Genomic DNA, 21461 nt, shown 5'->3' on the forward strand with positions numbered 1-21461 from the left:
CACTAGCAGCAGCTGGAGCGCGCGCGGAGGCGTACTGTCCTTGGCGCTCGGAGTGTTATTTATTTGCGTGCGCGGGCGCGCGCTGTCCAGGCTGGGCGGGCGGAGCGGGCTTTGACTGCTCCGCGGTTCTGAGGCGAAGAGGAGGAGTTATCAAGTGGACGCTGATGCTGTATTTCTGGCCTGTGGGGGCGAGGGAGCAGAAGGTGAGGAGTCTCGGCCATCAGCGACCCTCGAGGACTTGAAGCCGCGGCGGCGTCCGGAGGGACGCCAGGCTCCGCTGAAGGGAAAGAGCGACTGCCGAGTGGCCCTCCTCCCTTTGTGTCTGGGGTGGGGTCCACCCAGAGGGCGGCCCTCGGACCCGGGTTCACCTCGGCGCCCCGGGCCTGTGTGGTCGGCCTGCGGGGGTGACATCTACCTTTCCGCCAGTCAGAGGTCCCCGGGGATGGGGCGGGGGGGGGGGGGGGGTAGAAATTCATTCAGGCGCCCCGGGCTACGGAGGCTCTGGTAGGCACCTGTGAGGCCCGGACTTGCCCCGGGGCTGCGCGCCGCGCCCTACATTCCTTTTAGGAAGCCCCCATTGCTTCCCTCCCCAGACCGCCACCCCCACCTTGACTTCCCAGTCTGTCCCCGCAGGGCTGCTCTTTCCAGTAAGACCATGGTACACAGGTTTGGGTAAGTTTGTGCCTCGCTTTTCTGCCCGAGCTGGGTTCTTTGGAGGTTCAGTAGCCGATTTCAGGGACGCAGAATTCTGGGACAAGGAATAATTAGTAACCATCCTGCTCCTGTACCAGGAAGAGAGATTACTGAGAGAGGAAGTAGCCAACTATTACAGGTTTCCTGGATGAAATTGCCCTTTACTTTCTTTCTATTTAACATCTTTGAAGAGTTTGTTTTTACATTTTGATGCGGTTACAAAAGTGGGACACTGAATTTTTTCAGAATATTATGATTTGTGCAGAGTTTAAAAACGTGTTTAAAATTTACATAATGGGGATGGGTAAAGTTGGAAATTAGTTTCAGGTTGCCAATTTGCTTAGCAATTCGAAATAACCTAAAAAATTAACTAAAAATTAAGGGACGTTTTATGTTCAAAAAATTTTTAAAGTTTATTTATTTTGAGAGAGAGAGAGAGAACACAGGGGAGGGGCAGAGAGCGAGAGGGAGGGAGAGAGAGAATCCCAGGCAAGTTCTGTATTATCTGTGTGGAGTTGGATGAGGGCTCGAACTAACAAATCTAGAGATCATGACCTGAGGTAAAAGCAAGAGTCGGAGGCTTAACCGATTAAGCCACCCAGGCCCCAGAGGGGACGTTTATGTTTAAATTGAGATCATAAAATGTTATTAATGTTTAAAAAAATATCATAGCTTTATTCCAATCATAACTTTGTATTATCATTCAGTTTCATGCTAATACTGGACATTAGCATGCTGGACATGTGATGTCAAGGTGAACCTTGCCAAGTATAGGCACATGCTCTATTTCCCTATGTTGCAAGTGCCACAGTTGTGACTTTAAAAGTATATAGTCATTGTTGACACCTAATGATTATCCTTCCTCTCTGTGCACCCCAAATGATTTGTACTTACCTGTATTTTTGCACTTAGGACATCACATTCTAATTATCTCTTTAAGGGGCGCTGGGTGGCTCAGTCGGTTGAGCTACTGACTTGGGCTCAGGTCATGATCTCGAATTCCATGAGTTGGAGCCCCGTGTCAGGCTCTGTGCTGACAGCTCAGAGCCTGGAGCCTGCTTCGGATTCTGTGTCTCCCTCTCTCTCTGCCCCTCCCCGCTCGTGCTCTGTCTCAGAAATAAATAAACAATAAAAACATAAAAAATAAAAAAAACTTCTGTGAGTCTTTTAATTATCTCTTTAAATTTTTCTCTCCCACTAGATTGTGAATTCCTTCAGGGATATGATTTAATCTCTGTAGACTTCAGGGCTTGGCACATAAGGGCTCAAATGTTTACTGAATCAATAAATTAATATATTTAGACACTCACTGTATTACATTGGATAGAGTTCTGTTAATGTTTTAAAAACTTGCAAACATTCTGATCTGGATTTTATACCCATGGAAAAATTTGTGTTGTATCTGAAATAAAGTTGGTAGGAACTTAGAATATTATACTGTAAAGAATATTCTTTTTTTGTGTCCTCTTAAACCAAGGAATGACACCAAAGAATATTTTCTGTTGCTTTGTCATACTTAGCACAGCCAAAACATCAGTGGAGTAAGCATGTGAGAAATATGTTTTAGATGAAGATCTAGAGCTGACACTCACCTTGAGTGAGAACTAATGCTCAATACCAACAATGCTGTGGTTAGTCTTAATGTTTAATACAAGTTTCTAAACACTAGGATTTTAGTACGATCACTGTTTATAAAAATCATAAGTTTTTTTTTTAGCTCTTTTTTTAAATGTTTTATTTTTATTTTTGAGACCGTGAAAGCAGGGGAAGGGCAGAGAGGGAGACAGAATCTGAAGCAGATTTCAGGCTCTGAACTTTCAGCACAGAGCCTGACGTGGGTCTCAAACCCACGAACTGCAAGACCATGACCTGAGCCACCCAGGCACCTTTTAAGAAGTTTTTTAAATTGTAAAAATGATAATGTGTATTGAAAAAATTAAGACTATATAGAAAAGTACAAAAAAGAAAAAGGGGAAACGCACCAAATCTTGCTACTTGGAAGTAACCCAAAATGTTTTTCGTTGAGTAGACTTCCCAACATCTCCCAATATGTTTATATGTTACCAACACATATTTTGTGCTGTTTTGGGGATCATGTTTCTCATTTTTTTAATCAGTTTGTGGTGAACATCTTTACATGTCAGTGCGTGAAGATGTGTCTTGTTTTTTGTTTTTAAATGTTTATTTATTTTGAGACAAAGAGCAGGGGAGGGGCAGAGAGAGAGGGAGACAGAGAATCTCAAGCAGCATCTGTGTTGTCAATGTGGAGCCGGTGGCTGGGCTTGAACTCACAAGCTGTGAGATCATGACCTGAGCTGAAATCAAGAGTCCGATTCTTTTTTTTTTCAACGTTTATTTATTTTTGGGACAGAGAGAGACAGAGCATGAACGGGGGAGGGTCAGAGAGAGAGGGAGACACAGAATCGGAAACTGGCTCCAGGCTCTGAGCCATCAGCCCAGAGCCCGACGCGGGGCTCGAACTCCCGGACCGCGAGATCGTGACCTGGCTGAAGTCGGACGCTTAACCGACTGCGCCACCCAGGCGCCCCTCAAGAGTCCGATTCTTAACCAACTCAGCTGCCCAGATACTCCATAGAGATGTGTTTTGTTTTAAATGGTTGTATAATATACCACTTTACATACATACTCTAATTTTTTAAATCCATACTTGGTGGGCATTTAGGTTGTTTTCATTTTTTTGGTGTGTCTATTAAAATGTTTATTTATTTTGAGAGAAAGGGAGAGTACGAGTTGGGGAGTGGTAGAGAGAAAGGGAGACGGAGAATCCCAAGTAGGCTTCTTGCTGTCAGCACAGAACCTGACACAGAGCTCGATCTCACAAACTGAGTGGAAATCAAGGATTTGGACGTCTAACCAGCTGAGTCACCCAGGTGCCCCTCATCTTTTTTGTTTTTAATTTTGTTTTGTTTTCATGTTTTTTTCTTACCCAAACATTCTCTCTTAACTTTTTTTTTAAAGTAGGCTCCACACCCAATTTGTGGCTTGAACTCACAGCTCTGTTAACTCTGTTTTGTGTTTTGTGTTTTTTTTTTTTTGATATCTTTGCATACGTATGTAAATGTCTCCTTAAGGTAAATTTCTGGAAGTGGGATTTTTTGGGTTAGAGACAATACTTACCTTAAATGCTTTTATATCTTATCGCCTTCCAGAAAAGTTATATCCATTTTGTACTCTCCTCAAGTGGTGCATATGAAAACTCATTTTTTCACACCTTTGAAAGCATTGGGTTTTGTCCAGTTTTAAAAATCTTTGCCAAAAAAAATCTTTTATTTCTTGATTACCAGTAATGTTGTACATCTTTTCATATCTTTATTGACCTGACAAAAATTTTGATGTTTTGTCCATAGCTGATGGTTGACAGCTTAGAGAAAAATTTGAGAGAGGATGGATGCAAAAGCTCGAAACTGTTTGCTTCAACATAGAGAAGCCCTGGAAAAGGACATTAAAACGTCCTACATCATGGATTGTATGATTAATGATGGAGTTTTAACAGTATCAGAGGAGGAAAAAGTAAAAAATGAGGTAAAGCCCTCTGAAGCAGTCTTTGCTATAAAGTTTTTTTTTTCTTTCCAATTTTTATTTAAAATGTTTTTTATAATTATTTGATGACTTTAAAAGGTTTTCTTAAATTTATTTCAGAACTTGCACTGGTCTCCACTAATTTATGTTGCAAACATACTCTTTGTAGTATACTAAACTACTTATTTTTTTTAGCCCACTCAGCAGCAACGAGCAGCTCTCCTAATTAAAATGATACTTAAAAAAGATAATTATTCCTACATATCATTCTACAATGCTCTAATACATGAAGGGTATAAAGATCTTGCTGGCCTTCTTCATGGTGGCATTCCTGTCATCTCTTCTTCGAATGGTGGCAAAGATTCAGTTGGTGGAATAACTTCATATGGTTTGTATTCATTATATCTTATATCACGTTGCTATGACAGTGCTACATTGCTGCAGTTTTATCGTATTTTAAATGGAGTCTGTTGAAGAGACTGGTTCACTGAAAATGCATGTGAAAAAATTATAGTTAGGTTTTCCAATTTAAATATATTTACTTGTACCTATGTTTACTCACATTTTCCTCTTGCCCAGGGAGCTGTCTACTGCTGAGGGAACAATACACATTTTTAGGGATTAAAAAGACAATTTTTAGGCTTTTATTTAAGCTCTTCTCCAGTTCTGTGTTTATTGAGCTCATGCATAGGAAAGAATAAGAATCTTTAGAAATCTATGTTCTTGAAAGGAACTCCATATTCCTTTACACCATCCTTTCCAGTCTTTAATATGAGGAAAAGAGATTGGAGAGTTAAGGAGGAATAGGGTGTATAAGGGCAGATGCAGATGGAGCTTTCCATTATCTGTAGTCATCTTGAAAGGCCTATGTTTGTTTTTGTTATGTTCTGAGAAATCAGAACATTGAGGTTAGTATGCTAATCACATCTTCTCTTGGAAGTTCTGAGGTTAAAGCCCCAGCCTTGCTTCCTTTGGCTTTTATGGTATGACCTGAGTAACCATTTCAAAGTTCTGTTCATTCATACTTGTTTTGTTTTGGATTTCAGTAAGGACAGTCCTTTGTGAAGGTGGAGTGCCACAGAGGCCGGTGGTCTTTGTTACTAGGAAGAAACTGGTGAACTCAATTCAGCAGAACCTCTTCAAACTAAATGGTGAACCAGGATGGGTCATCATATACGGAATGGCAGGTTGTGGGAAGTCTGTTTTAGCTGCAGAAACTGTTCGAGATCATTCTTTCTTAGATGGTAAGTTTGATTACCATGTGTTGCTGGCTAAGGAAGCATGGTATTAGTTTCCTGTTGCTGCTGTAGCAAATAACGAGAACTTTGGTGGCATAAAACAACACAAATTTATTATTGTACAGTTCTGGAAGTGAGAAGTCTAAAGTCGTTCTTACTGGGCTAAAGTCATGGTGTCAAGCAGGGCTGAGTTTCTTTTGGAGGCTCTAGGGAAAATCCTTTCCCTTGCATTTTCCAGCTTCTAGAGATGGCCTGGACTCATGGTTCCTTCTTCCATTTTCAAAGCTGGTGGTACATAACATCTTCAGATCTTTTTCTCTCTTTATGATCTTTGCTTCTGTCACTGCCTCTCTTTCTCTGACTCACCTTTTTGCCTCCCTCTTCTAGGGGCCCTTGGATGATCCAGAATAATATCATCCCCAATTCCTTAATTTAATTGCATCTGCAAAGTCCTTTTTTGCCATTTAAGGTACTATGATTACAAGTTCTGTAGGTTAGGATGTGAACATCTTGGAGAAGCTGTTATTCTCCAATTCCAGGCCAATATTCTCCAATAGCCAGCCAAAGAGGCTTGGCTAACCAGTCTAATAAATTCATTATTAGATGGCACTTATTATTACTGGATTGAATCTAGTTCCCTTGTATCTTAATAATTGAGGGGCTTGTAGAGTTGAAAAAGGATTTTGAAAGGTTGTCCACTTTATATCCCTGTCTTTTAAGCAGTATTGGACTTACACGTTCCTGTCACTTGAGTGCTATAGAGAAGGAGAGTTTTGGAAACTCATTTCCATTAATGATTCTCCTAGTGGTGATTCTCCCATGTATTTGGCATCCTATACTAAACTATTAGTTCCATTTCTGTAATTACTTCTATCAGTGGTCTATCTTTAAAAATCTTTAGGGGCGCCTGGCTGGCTTAGTCAGTAGAGCATGCAACTCTAGATCTCAGGGTTGGGAGTTTGAATCCTATATTGGATTTTCGATATAGAGATTACTTAAAAAATCTTGAGGGGGAAAAAAAATCCTGGCTTCTCTTAAGAAAAAAATTTTTAGTAACTTGTCTATTTTATATGTAATCCCCAAGAAAAAGAAAAAAATGGGAATTGTCTATGGCAACCAATGGGTTTTTGCAGATAGGCCTTTTTTTTAATTTGCTTTTTTTTTTAATTTTTAAAAATGTTATTTATTTTTGAGAGAGAGGGAGACAGAGGATCTGAAGCAGGTTCCGTGCTGAAAGCAAGAGAGCCTCATGTGGGGCTTGAATTCATAAACCATGAGATCGTGACCTAAGCTGATGTCAGATGCTTCACTGACTGAGCCACCAGGCACCCCTAGGTTTTTTTTTTTTTTCTAATTTTTTTTCAACGTTTTTTATTTATTTTTGGGACAGAGAGAGACAGAGCATGAACGGGGGAGGGGCAGAGAGAGAGGGAGACACAGAATCGGAAACAGGCTCCAGGCTCTGAGCCATCAGCCCAGAGCCCGACGCGGGGCTCGAACTCACGGACCGCGAGATCGTGACCTGGCTGAAGTCGGACGCTTAACCGACTGCGCCACCCAGGCGCCCCAGGTTTTTTTTTTTTTTTAAGAAATCACTACACTCAGTGTGGGGCTTGAACTCACAACCTTGAGATCAAGAGTCCCATGGGGCACCTGGGTGACTCAGTCAGTTGGGCGTCCAACTTTGGCTCAGGTCACGATCTCACTGGTCACAAGTTTGGGCCCTGCATCAGGCTCTGTGCTGACAGCTCAGTGACTGGGGCCTGCTTTGGATTCTGTGTCTCCCTCTCTGCCCTCCCCCACTCACACTCTGTCTCTCTCAAAAATAAAATAAATACAAGAGTCCCATGCTCGACTCACTGAGCCAGCGAGGCACCCCTGTGGATAGGCTTTATAGATTCATTTGACATCTAGTGACTGACTTCTTGCTTCAGGTATTCATGTATTCAGCAAATGTTTGAGAGCCTACTATGGAGCTTGGAAAAAAGGAAGGTCCAGTCTGTGCATCTAAGAAATTTATTCACAGTCAAGTAGGGGAGACAGACACGTAAACAAGTTATATGTGACAAACGGAGCAGTAGAAACAAGTATGTGGTACAAAGTTAGAACAAAGGAAGGAAGTATTATCTCTCTGGGGGAAGAGGATGAACAGGACAGGCTCCTCTAATGACATGACATTTTAGCTGGAGTTTGGAGGAATAATAGAAGTTTGCTAGGTAGACTAGGTAGGGTTGGGAGAGTAGTGAAGGTATTGAATAGACTGGGGAAGGGCATACTGTGCAGAAGAGTGTTTAGGACATGTCGCAGGTGTACTGCTGACCTTAATGAATCTGGTGGGTTCTCAAGGTATTCATAGTTAGACAGCTCCATCAGTCTTTGGTTGCCTTCATTCATTAGTGACTTCAAGTGGAATTTAAAGATGGTTCTTGACTTCTAGTTGTTAATAACTTTTTTGTTTATAATACATAATAAGCAGTTAAAAGAGTTTATGATGAGATGACAAAATTAATGATGGAATAAATAGTAAGCGTTTAAGAGATTTAGACAGGGGCACCTGGGTGGCTCAGTCGGTTGGGCATCCGACTTCGGCTCAGGTCACGATCTCACGGTCCGTGAGTTCGACCCCCGCATCGGGCTCTGGGCTGATGGCTCAGAGCCTGGAGCCTGCTTCTGATTCTGTGTCTCCCTCTCTCTCTGCCCCTCCCCCGTTCATGCTCTGTCTCTCTCTGTCTCAAAAATAAATAAAACGTTAAAAAAAATTAAAAAAAAGAAAAAAGATTTAGACAGATGAAGGCTAGGGCACATCTGTTGTACTCACCCTGCTTTGGTGTATACTTCACAGCCCTTGTCAGCAGTATTGATCTTCTTTTGTTAGAAAAATGCCCAATTCCTTGGTTTTTCCCTGTTGTCATTAGAGAGAAGTTTGTGGGATTCAGTTCCATCCAAGTCTTATGGCTAAGGTTTTATTTGAATACTTATTTATTCATTCGCTCACTCTACTGCAAAGTTGATCACTAAGGGTATTTCAGAGTAAAAATTGGTTTAAGTTCTTTTAGTGTGAAGAAATGCATTTTCCTTACAATATTATGATGAATTTCCTTTAAAAACATATTTATAGCTTACTAATTTAAAGGTTAGAAGTATGCCGCTCAACTCAGTTTAAATCACTCTAGATTACTGAAGTGAATTTTCAATTTTAGGGGTTAAAATTGACCAATAACTTATGGAATTAATTACCCAGGAATCAGATGGTATAAATTGTGGTCTCAGAGTTTTAACCACCTTGTTTTGAGAAAATGTCAAAGATACTGGCAATAGTCCAGTATATAATGTAGTTAATATCTTTCATATACTTTTTTGAGATTTCATGTTAATGTATAGAGGATTGAATTAATCATTGTTTAGTTCACACCTGTTTTCATATTGGGTCTGTGTAAGACTTAGCTTTTTCTTTTCTTTATTTTCTTTTTCTTTCTTTTTTTTTTGGTATAAGACTTAGCTCTTAGATATTATGTTTGTTTTCTTTTAAAAATTTCCCATTCTCGATAAAGAAATTGTGGTTTATATACACAATGGAGTACTATGTGGCAATGAGAAAGAATGAAATATGGCCCTTTGTAGCACCGTGGTTGGAACTGGAGAGTGTGATGCTAGGTGAAATAAGCCATACAGAGAAATACAGATACCATATGTGTTCACTCTTAGGTGGATCCTGAGAAACTTAACAGAAACCCATGGGGGAGGGGAAGGGAAAAAAAAAAAAAGGTTAGAGTGGGAGAGAGCCAAAGCATAAGAGACTCTTAAAAACTGAGAACAAACTGAGGGTTGGTGGGGGGGTGGGAGGGAGGGAAGGGTAGGTGATGGGCATTGAAGAGGGCATCTTTTGGGATGAGCCCTGGGTGTTGTATGGAAACCAATTTGACAATAAATTTCATATATTAAAAAAAAAATTCCCATTCTCATTTTCCATCCATTCCTTTAATACACACTTTTCCATTGTGTCTCCTCTTCTGTTTCATCTCCACAGTAATTCTTTAAGACCAGCTGGGTGTTCTACAGTTTAACTCAATTCTGACACTATGTACCTGGAGATAGTGGCAGATCCCACAGGTTAAGGGCTTAATCTTGCAAGACTGCCCTCCTGCCATCCCTCCCATCCTTCAGATGCTAATCACAAGTCCAGGTTGTTAGCTGTGCATCTGACCAAATGGCTATAGATTGGACTTTCCCTCTTGGATTTAATTTGCTAGAGTGACTTTCAATATATATATATTTTTAATGTTTATTTATTTCTGAGAGAGAGAGAGAGGGTGACACAGATCTGAAGTAGGCTCCAGCTCTGAGCTGTCAGCACAGAGTCCCACGCGAGGCTCAAACCCATGAACCGTGAGATCATGACCTGAGCTGAAGTTGGATGCTTAACCGACTGAGCCACCCAGGTGTCCCTAGTGTAGCTTCAAAGGAAAACATTTTATGTACTAGATTACTTGTTTATTATAAAAGCATACAAGAGAGGAACCGCCAGATGGAAGAGATGCAGTAGGGGCAAGGTATGTGGGAAGGGGTGTTGAGCTTCCCTGACAACTCTAGTATACCACTCTGTCTACACCTTCATTGCACAGGCTGTCTATACCCCCCTTTGGGGAGGCTTCATTAAAATGAAGGTGATTAAATCATTGGCCATTAGTGATTGAGTTCAATTTCCAGCCTCTCTTCCCTCTCTAGAGGTCTGGAAGATCTGGGGCATGGGGCTGGAAGTTCCAACCCTCTATATGGTTGGTTCCCTGGCAGCAGTCCCCATTTTTCCATTATATTGAGCCTTTTCGAAAGTAATTTTATTAACAAACTCAGGTGTGGTTGAAAGTGTCTTGGGGCGCCTGGGTGGCGCAGTCGGTTAAGCGTCCGACTTCAGCCAGGTCACGATCTCGCGGTCCGTGAGTTCGAGCCCCGCGTCGGGCTCTGGGCTGATGGCTCAGAGCCTGGAGCCTGTTTCCGTTTCTGTGTCTCCCTCTCTCTCTGCCCCTCGCCCGTTCATGCTCTGTCTCTCTCTGTCCCAAAAATAAATAAACATTGAAAAAAAAAAAAAAAGAAAGTGTCTTATATGAATAATTTTCACTTTTATACCTCTGGCATTATTTCAGGAACTGGGAACAAAACTAAATATTATAAAAGGTGTCCCTATGGCTCTTATTTGGGAAATTACAAGGGTTTTACAGCTATGTGCCAGGAACAGTGATGAAGACCAAATATATTGATCACTGTATCACCTCCCCATAGGTGATCACACCTCCCCATAGGTGATCCTTCCAGTGTATTTAATGTATGTTCTTTGTAAGCATATTTGTAATGTATGTTTTCTTGTAAAATGTGTTGTTTGTAGGCAGGTATTTTAAATTGGCGTAAATGTTATAGCGTTAATTATTCTATTTCTTACCTCTCGACATTGTTTTTAAGATTTATCTTTGTTGCAGGGTATATATCTTATTTGTTACACCTGATTGCTATCCTACATGGGGTGCATCTAGCACATTTTATTGTTTATTCCCCTAGTTAATAGATACATAGATGGTCTCCAACTCTTTGCAGCCCCGCTAAAGCTGGGTTGAACTTTTACAGAAGTGAAAATTTTTTGAGTGTATGTATCTAGGAGCAGAATCACTAAATTATAGAAAATGGTGACATCAGATTTGATTGCCCTCCAATCTGTATGTTCCCACCAGTAGTGTATGAGGGATCCTATAATCTCACTTCCTTATTGACACTAGGTATCCTCTAGATTTATAATTTTTTGCTAGGTCAGCAAGTATAATCTTTTAATTTGCATTTCTCTGATAACTTGAGTTTGACTATTTCTAAGGAAGCTTTTTAGCTTTTTGGGTTTCCTTTTTTTAATTTTGTCTCATTTGTCTGTTTTTCCATTGAGATTTCTTTTTCTCTTTGCTCTCTAGGAGTTTCTTTTATATTCTAGATATTTGATGCTGTTGGTTTTAGATTATGTAAATATCTTCTTTTTATTTGTCTGTATTAACTTTGCCCTGGATGTCTTTAACAGAAATCTTTAATTCTGATATAGTCAAATTAATGAATTTTTGTGTCTTCTAATTTGTGCTTCTTGAATTTTGCTTAAGTACTTCTAATACGGTATTATTCAGATTTAGTTCATTAATGTTTTTGGAGTCTGCTTTAATATATCCACTAATTCAAGAGTAGATACTTTACTGAAGATAAATTTTAGTCACTGGAGTTCATTTCCATTCTAAAATATAGGAATCTTGGATTTTTGCCATTTAATTGTAGTATGAAACCTTTTTTTTTTTTCTTTTGTAAGTGTCGATAGCTGTAAGGTTTACAAACTTTATTAACACTGTGGTTCTGGGGGCACCTGGGTGGCTCAGTTGGCTAAGTGTCCGACTTTGGCTCAGGTCATGATCTCACAGTTCATGGGTTTGAGCCCCATGTCGGGCTCTGTGCTGACAGCTCAGAGTTGGGAGCCTGCTTTGGATTCTGTGTCTCCCTCTCTGCCCCTCACCTGGTCATGCTTGCTCATGCTCTCTCTCTGTCACAAAATAAACAAACATTAAAAAATTAAAAAAAAAAACTGGTTCTTATAGAATTTTTGTTGTCTTAGGGTGGTGTTGAAAGAAATTATTAAAATTAATAAAGAATATTAGATTCTTAACTATTTATGCCTATACATTTTTAGGTAACCCAATTTCCTTTTTTTTAAAGTTTATTTATTTTGGGAGAGCTTGAGTAGGGGAGGGAAAGAGAGAGAGACAAGAGAGGAGAGAGAGGGAGAGGGAGAGAGAGGGAGAATCCCAAGCAGGCCCCTGCACTGTCAGTACAGAGCTGACAGGGGGCTTAAACTCACCCACTGTGAGATCATGACCTGAGCCAAAATCAAGAGTCAGTTGGTTAACTGACTGAACCACCCAAGGTGCCCCGAGTAACCCAGTTTCCTTTCGAATGTTCAACCCTTTATTTATTTTGGGTGTGGGTAGGAAAATAGGAGTTCACAGGTGTTTTTAAAAATTTTTTTTAAGTGTTTATTTTTGAGAGAGAGAGAGAGGGAGAGGGAGGGGGACAAAGTATGAGCTGGGAAGGGGCAGAGAGTGAGGGAGACACAGAATCCAAAGCAGGCTTCAGGCTCTGAGCTGTCAGCACAGAGCCCAATGCAGGGCTTGAACTCACAAGCTGTGAGATCATGACCTGAGTTGAAGTCGGACGCCCAACCGACTGAGCCACCCAGGTGCCCCCTTTTTTTTTTTTAAATGTTTATTTATTTATTTTGAGAGAGAGAGGTAGAGAGAGCATATGTGATAGAGCAAGGAACAGAGAGAGGGGGAGAGAGAGAATCCCAAGCAGACTCTGTGGTGCTTGAACTCACAAACTGTGAGATCATGACCTGAGCTGAAATCAAGAATCAGACGTTTAACCTACCGAGCTACCCAGGTGCCTGGAGGAGTTAACATGTTTATAAACCATTGATATCGCTGTGTATATATGCTGAGTTTTTAAAGCATGGAAGCTTTATCTGGAGGCTGTCTACTATTCGTTCTGTCCTTCCTAAGATTTCTTTGATGCTATTAGATTTTTGATTGCTACCAGGACAAATCACATGTGAAAGTAGGATGGGGTTACTTTTCTCTGATTAAAGGCAGTGTTTTTGTGAATAAGTTCCCCTGAATGAATTACAGGTGTAAGCCTCATTCAAGGCTGACTTGCTCCCTCTTGTGCCCATAGTCAAGATGTTTGCATTTTTTCTGAAATGTGGAATTAATACTGTTATACTGTGATGGTAGGAGATTTGCAGATGAGTTGGTCATCTGGTCTCTTTGTTTTTCTTTATAAAGCTAGCAGTGTTTTATTTTTTCTTGTATGTGTTTCTTTTTTTTTTTTTTTTTTTTAAGCCTCCTTCTCTCTCTCTCTCTCTTTTTAATTAAACTCTGTACCCAGCATGGGGCTTGAACTCATGACCCTGAGATCAAGAGTCACATGTTCTACCGACTAAGCCAGCCAGGGGCCCCTTGGATATGTTTCTAATGCCCTAATGTTTTTGTTTTAAATTTAGGAGAGAAAGATTTTTTTTTTTTTTTTGCTTTTGAACATATTGTGCCTTTATTTTTTAAAAACTTTGTTTTTAATTGAAGTATAGTTGACACAATGTTACATTAGGTTCAGGTATACAACATAGTGATTTGAGGACTCTACACATTATCTATAACCCCAAGTATAGCTACCATCTGTCACCATACAGTGCTATTATAATACCATTCCCTGTATTCCCTATGCTGTACCTTTCATCTCCTTGACTTTTCATTCCATAACTGGAAGCCTGTACCTCCCACTCCCCTTCATCCATTTTGCCCAGTGTCTCCACTCCCCTCCCTTCTATGAGTTTGTTCTCTGTATTTATGGGTCTGTTTATGCTTTTTGTTTGTTTATTTGTTTTTTAGATTCTACGTTTACGTGATATCATATGGTATTTGTCTTTAGGAGAGAAAGACCTTTGGTCTAGGTAATAGGTACTTAAATTTAAATCTGAGGAATTTATTAGCTAGTTCAATCTGGACACTTTCCATTGTCTTTTACTCTGGGATGACTTTTTTTCCCCCCTAAGTTCTTTATTCTGAGAGAGAGAGAGAGAGAGAGGGAGAGTGTGCATGCACACAACGTGTGGGGCAGGGGGTGCGGGGGGAGAGAGAGAGAGAGAGAATGAATGAATCCCAAGTAGGCTGTGTGCTGACAGTGTGGACTTTGAGATCATGGCCTGAGCTGAAATAAAGAGTCAGCTGCTGAACCAACTAAACCACTCAGGTGCCTCGATTTTTAAGAAATTTTAAATGGAATGCACACATTAAACAAAACAAAACATAAAACCTTAGGAGCAACAGGTAGTTTAAAATCTGTTTTAAATGTTACAAAAGTAGGGGTGCCTGGCTGGCTCAGTCAGTAGAGCATGTAATGCTTGATCTTGGGGTTGTAAGTTTGAGCCCCACATGGGGTGTAGAGATTACTTACAAATAAAATCTTTAAAAAAGTTACAAAAGTAGTATTTTCATTTAAAAAGGAGTAAAAATTCTTTTCACTTGCTTTTTTTTCCTTTCTCCTAAATTCTAAATCCTTTAGCAGAGGTAATTGTGGTTAACAGTTTACAGTGAAGTTTTCCAAAACTTTTTTCCTGTACATTTACAAACCTGTGCACACACAGAATGCAGCTGTAACACTAAGGGAAACCTCAGGGATTTACTATTTCATAAATGTAGACTTATACTGAGGGAAGTCTAAGGGAGCTTGCAGAAGCTTTCACTGATAATCAAACCGTGCTTCACAGCACTGTCTTTACCCTAGTTCCCTGCAGAATTCTCTATCTCCCGGTCATTTGTTATCTTTTAGATTCTCATGCGGTTACTAGTTAGTACATTGCCAATTCTGATCTAGGTTTCCTCCTCTCATTCCCAAGCTTTTCTGTCTTATCCCCTAGGTTTTCTCCTCTGTGATCAGGAAACTCTTCTATCTTATCAACCTGTTCTGAGAATGTTTATTTCCTTGCCTTATCTAAAATTGGGCATTCCCCCACTGCTCCCCCCCCCCACCCCCCCCAATACCACATTCTCCATAGCTACCTTCCATGGTTTGGCAACTTTTTTCCCTTTACACCCTATATACTTAAGCACTAGGAAGTGTTTGATGTTGTCCTTGCTTTCTGTTGCCTCATCCAGACCATTAATACTCCCTTTTCCAGCTAAAGTCTTTGTCCTTTGAAGTTCACTTCTCTGATCCTTCCCAGTTATGATATTGTTCTCATTCATTGATGATTGGAGTTCTTAATTATAAATTTAAGCTCTTCTTCTGTTGACACTCTTAGTAAGATCAGTTGACATTTATATAGATGAGTCATCCAAAACCTTGGCCTCTCAGTTTCTTGATTTCTTTATCTGCAGTGACCATTGTCTTTATTTTCCTTTAGCCATTTGCTTCTTTGATCACAGACTGGACCCTTGTCCTTGCCAATACCGGAAATGATACTGCTTTTGAAATCTCAACGTTAAACCTGTTCTACCCTTTGCCCACCTCCATCTATTCTTCAAGTTCACTACTACAGTTTTCTGATCTATCAAGACTTATTTCTTTTTGATTCCATAATATCCTCACTATTTATCCCATTAGCACCCTCCTAGGCTCAGACCTAGGTTTTTATTGCCCATTATTCAGTTGCTTCACAGCACATGCTCTTGGCTCTTTAGTTTCTCCTTACTTGGGTAAAAGCTGATTGCTTCTTCTCTGCTAGGAGATGGGATCTAATTGCTTACTCCCCATTGCTTCATCCAGACAGTTACTTGCTTATTCCACATTGCTTCATCCAGACCATAATTTCCTTCCTCTTTGCTGAAGAAAATCACCCAACTTAGTTCCAGTGTAAATTTATGACCATAAACCTTGGCAATTTTGCTAGGTTTAGTTAGTGGATGTGTAATTATTGCATTGAAGTTTATAGGGTGTAATCAAAAAACAACTTTTTTCCCGTGTTGCCTGTTCAAAACTTCCCTGGGACTGATTCTTTCCCTCACCTTGTACAGGTTCAGAGTCCCCAGGTCACTTCAAATTTTAAAAACAATCTAATTTTTTTTAAGTTTTTATTTTAATTCCAGTTAGGTAGCATACAGTGTTGGATTAGTTTCAGGTATATGATACAGCTATTCAACAATTCTGCATCATCTGGTGCTCATCACAAGTGTACTTTTTAAAAATTTTTTTTGATGTAACTGTAACTTTATTCTTTACAAGGTTATATTTATTTCAGGTATGCAGTATAGTGATTCAACAGTTCCATACATCATCCCAAACAAATCCCATCACCTATTTAACCCATCCCCCCTCCCACCTCTCCTCTGGTAACCATCAGTTTGTTCTCTATAGTTAAGAATCTGTTTCTTGGTTTATCTCTCTTTTTCCCTGTGCTCATTTGTTTTGTTTCTTAAATTCCACATGAGTGAAATCCTATGGTATTTGTTTTTCTCTGATTTATTTCTCTTAGCATTATACTCTCTAGCTTCATCCGTGTCATTGCATATGCCAAGATTTCATTCTTTTTTTGTGGTTGAATAATATTCCATTGTGTATATATACATCTTTATCCATTCATTAATCGATGGGTACTTGAGCTGCTTCCATAATTTGGGTACTGTAGATAATGCTGCTATGTATCCCTTTGAATTAGTGTTTCTGTATTTTTTGGGTAAATACTCAGTGCCATTGCTGGACCATGGGATAGTTCTGTTTTTAACTTTTTGAGGAATCTCCATACTGTTTTCCATAGTGGCTGCACCAGTTTGCATTCCAGCAATCTAATTTCAATAATTAAAATGTCAAGGCCTATTTAATATTCCAAACTTCATTTATATGTAAGGTTTTCTCTTTCCTCAGTTGGTCCTGCCTCAGGCTTGGGAAGAGGTGGTTAGGGTGGACATTGCAGGTTGTTTCCAGCTTTTTTCTGTTGAAAATAGTGCTGCAGTAAATATCCTTGAGGAGGTGGAATAGTTTAGAATGAGCAGTGGTGCTGGAGGTTTGAATCCCAGCTCTACTTTATTAACCTGTGTGACTTTGGACAAACTACTCAATCTTCCTATACCTCAGTTTCCTTATCTATAAAATGGGGAAGATAAGTGTCTTCCTGATAGTTTACAATGTGGATTAAAAATAGATTAATATGTAGAACCCTTAGAATATCTGTCATAAGTAGGTCTTTGCATTTATACAGATCTTTCTTTTGGATGGTTAAGGTTTTATAATAGTGATTTTTGTACTTAATTATTTGTAAACACCAGTAAACAAAAATTGCCCTTTGGTATGTTATAACTTATTAATCTTTATCTATTTTTTGTATTTTCTTATACTACTTATGATTACCTAATATAAATCTTTATGGTTAATGCCACTGGTATGGTCTAATGCTACTGCTCACCATATTTTACACATAGGAACCCTTCTTGCATTTTTTTTTTTTTTTTAATCTATACACGGAGCTGATTAAGTATAGTCTATGAAGGCTTAAGATTTTTGGCTCCTGATACCTATGTAAGTAAAAATATGTATTGTAAGATATACTGTGGCTTAATTAACAATGATAATGATGTTAACAGTTGAAAGTAACAGTAATAATAATTTCCATTCTTATATGGTGCCTACTACTTCAAAGCTTAATATTTGCAGGGTGCTCTCAGATCCATATCACTAGTAATCCTGTCTGTTATAATACCTTACAGTTAACACCATAGTAAATTTACATGTTATTAATTTCTCAGTGTAACTCTGAAATGGGTAAGGTAAATAATACCTTAGTATACGTCAGTATAACAAATGAAAGTGAGGTTAAGTGATTTGCTAAAGATAGCATAGCTAGTAAGCAGTAGAGCCAGACTTGAACCTAACTTCTTACTTTAAGTTTCTATACGAGAACCATAATGAGTGAGTTATGTGTTCCTGGATATCTGTGGTTCTCAGTCAGAGGCAATTTTGCCCCCAGGGGGACATTTGACAATGTTTGGAGATATCTTTGGTTGTCATAATCAGGGAGGAGGAATGCTACTAGCATATAGTGGGTAGAGGCCAGGGAGACTGTTAAACATCCTACAATGCCCAGGAAAGTTCCTTACAATAAAGAATTATCTGGCCCAAAATGTCAAAAGTACTGAGTTTGATAAATTATGTTTTACAGTGATCATTGATGACATAGGACAAAAACTAAATTTTAGTTTGGTAAGATTTTACTGATAAACAGATTTATTTCATACTTCAGTTTCTTCACATCTTCAGCTCTTCTTAGATTCAGGTTATAAAGCTTGACAGTACTCTACAAGCGAAATGTGTACACTGAATCAAGAGAAATTAAAGATAGGATGAGGTTGAAATTGGAGCAAATCTAATCACCAAAATCTTTCAAAGGAGGACACCTGTTCAAAGGCCTTAAGTTTATTATTATTATTTATTTTCCTAGGTTGTTTTCCAGGGGGTGTGCACTGGGTTTCAGTTGGGAAACAAGACAAGTCTGGGCTTCTGATGAAACTGCAGAATCTTTGCGCACGGTTGGATCAGGATGAGAGTTTCTCCCAGAGGCTTCCACTCAATATTGAAGAGGCTAAAGACCGCCTTCGCATTCTGATGCTGCGTAAACACCCACGGTACAGATAGACAAATTTAATGTATGAAGTCCCAATGAGACTTAACTGCTGACAGTTTGAGAACATCATACCCTTTTCTTGCTCTTCAGTAGAGATCTAAGAATGAACCGTTGCTTTTCTGCTGTTCTTTGTCTTGTATTAAAACAAAGGTGGCTGCCACTGGGCAAAAATTGCTACTTTTCTTTGCATTCTACCTACTATGTCTCTTATCTACCACTGGGGTGCTCAAGAAGTATTTCTTAAGAAGGTGAGTTGGTTAGTGATCTTTGCTAGAAAATGCAAGCTTCTTACCTTGAATCCATTCTTTTTTTATGTTTATTTTTAGAGAGCGAGCATATGTGTGCACCAGTGTGTGTGCCAGCAGGGGAGGGGCAAAGAGAGGGGGAGGGAGAGAAAGAGAGAGAGAATCCCAAGCAGGCTCCACACCCAGCACAGAGCCAGATGCAGGGCTTGATCTCATGACTATGACATCATGACCTGAGCTGAAATCAAGAGTCAGAAGCTTAACCAGCTGAGCTACCCAGGTGCTCCTGAATCTGTTGTTTCTGATGGATGACATTGAACAAGAGACTGAATAAATATAGGCACCTGGTAAAAGGGTTATTTATTTAATGGGACCCTTCTGTTGTGTTGTATTAATTTTTGGATATATGTATATCTAACTTTTCTACTTTCATGTACTTCAAGAGTGTGTTTTGTTTGTTTATTTAAATAATTCATTCAATAAATAAGATTATAATTATGTGCCAGGCGCTGTTATCAACTGTTTTGCAATTTTCATTAGCCAGAAGGGAGACAATAGCTTGGTTGCTGCTTATGTTAATATAATCATCAATAGTTAACCAGCTGGGATTCAGTCATCACTTTGATTTCCGTGATCTAACAACCATTCTTTCATTGGTTCATTTAACCAACATTGAGTGTTCTGCCAGGTTCTGGGTCAAGTGTTGCAAGTACAATGATGAATAAAGCCTTCCTTGAGAGTTCAGCAGTAAATTGGGTGAGAATTAGGTAATGGCGCTGAACTTTTTTTTAATGCTGCAGTGTAGCTGATGATGCAGTACACTTTCATATGTAACAGTGGTGAGTATGGCAGTGATTCTTAAATTGGTAAGGGGATTAATATCAGAATATTGAGTGAGAGTAGTAATTTGGGAAAAGCCTCGTAGTTGATTCTTAATGGATGCATAATACAGAGGACAAGCTCCCTTCTCTCTGGCTTCTTTCTCTTCCAGATCCCTCTGTTATTGCCCCCTTCCCTTGATAGTCACTGGTATCTATTTTCCTGGAGGAAATGGGATTGAGACCACTAACTAATACTCTTTTCTTGTGTAGTAACTTCTCCCTAGTCCTGCTTCCCTTCCCTATGAAAGTAAAAGTGATTTCTGTTTAGGAATACTGTAAATGCTAACACATGTATCAGGCCATGGCTTATAAAGTCATTCATTTTGTTTTATTTTTTAAATTGTTTTAAAATTTATTTTTTAATTTAATTTTTAGAAAGTGTGTGTGTGGATATGTATGAGTGGGGGAGGGGCAGAGAGAGAGAGAATCCCAAGCAGGATCTGCGCTGTGAGTGCAGAGACTGACATGAGGCTCAGTCTCACCAACTGAGAGATCATGGTCTAAGCTGAAATCAAGTGTAGGATGCTTAACTGACTGAGACACCCAGGCACCCTGTCATTCGTTTTGTTTATCAACATCATTGTGGTTTATGCTTTGGCAATTTGCCAGGCTGTGTGTGTACCCAGAGTCTTTTTTTGTAATGCACAGAAGTGATGTGCCATTAGTATAAAAATGCTAGTGTATAATTACCCTATCAGCTTTTAGTTGTATTTTTTTCTCTGTATGTTCTGCTGAGTTCAAAAAAGTTTTTGGAGAAACCAATTAAGAATTGGCACAGAGGTTCATTAGGAATAAACAAACTGACTTATAGATGGAAAAGACCCCCACTAGTGTACCAAATGAAAGGTAATATTCTTGCTAGTGCATTATGTTAGAACATATGAAATTGCTAGTTTTGTAGGTAAAAAAAAAGGATAAAATGGTCATTGTTACATGATTGATTCTAATGCTAACCTTGAGCTCATTTCTCATTTGGTTTTGGTACTTAAAGACTAAATTAGAAAAACCCCATTACTGGGGCGCCTGGGTGGCTCAGTCGGTTGAGCGGCTGACTTCAGCTCAGGTCACGATCTCGCGGCCCGTGAGTTCGAGCCCCGCGTCGGGCTCTGTGCTGACAGCTCAGAGCCTGGAGCCTGTTTCAGATTCTGTGTTTCCTCTCTCTGACCCTCCCCCGTTCATGCTCTGTCTCTCTCTGTCTCAAAAATAAATAAAAAAACATTAAAAAGAAAAACCTCATTACTTGGAAACTTCTTTTAAGGCACTTGGTAACCACTTTTTAATGCCTACACGGTTCTGTTTTTATAGGTTTCTTAACTTTAATATACATTCATTGGGGTGCCTGCATGGCTCAGTTAAGTTTCCAACTCTTGATTTTGGCTCAGGTCATGATCTCACAGTTCATGAGACTGAGCCTGCCAGTGTGGGGCCTGCTTGGGATTCTCTCCCTCTCTCTGCCTCTCCTTCTCTCCTGCGCACACACACTCTCTCTCTCTCTCTCAAAATAAATTAAGTAAACTTAAGAAAATAATAAAATGCATTCATTGTTTTGGGTTGGAAGAGAGGAAAGTCTAATTTTTTTTCCTTATTTGTATCAGTATATTGTGAAACGAATATAGCAAAGGGGAAGAGCCATGAAATACATATCTTTTATTTTGTAAATTTTAAAAGACATTAGAAGGAAGCT

General features: G+C 39.5%; 1 protein-coding gene across 4 annotated transcripts in view; it reads left to right on the top strand.

Annotated features, from left to right (window-relative positions):
• Positions 1–8: 8 nt before the first annotated feature.
• The window catches only part of APAF1 (apoptotic peptidase activating factor 1), a 93326-nt gene continuing 71873 nt past the window's right edge, over positions 9–21461 (top strand). For 2 of the 4 annotated variants that reach the window (XM_047866964.1, XM_047866965.1), the window contains exons 1-5: positions 11–203; positions 4062–4236; positions 4429–4621; positions 5280–5477; positions 18469–18652. In XM_047866964.1, coding sequence (XP_047722920.1) covers positions 4099–4236; positions 4429–4621; positions 5280–5477; positions 18469–18652 — 713 coding nt within the window. In that variant the 5' untranslated portion in view covers positions 11–203; positions 4062–4098. Of the gene's footprint in view, positions 204–4061; positions 4237–4428; positions 4622–5279; positions 5478–18468; positions 18653–21461 lie in introns of all 4 variants that reach the window. The other 2 variants (XM_047866966.1, XR_007154005.1) reach the window with 2 other exon arrangements.

Source organism: Prionailurus viverrinus, chromosome B4 (assembly GCF_022837055.1).
Source record: "Prionailurus viverrinus isolate Anna chromosome B4, UM_Priviv_1.0, whole genome shotgun sequence".
NCBI lineage: Eukaryota > Metazoa > Chordata > Mammalia > Carnivora > Felidae > Prionailurus > Prionailurus viverrinus.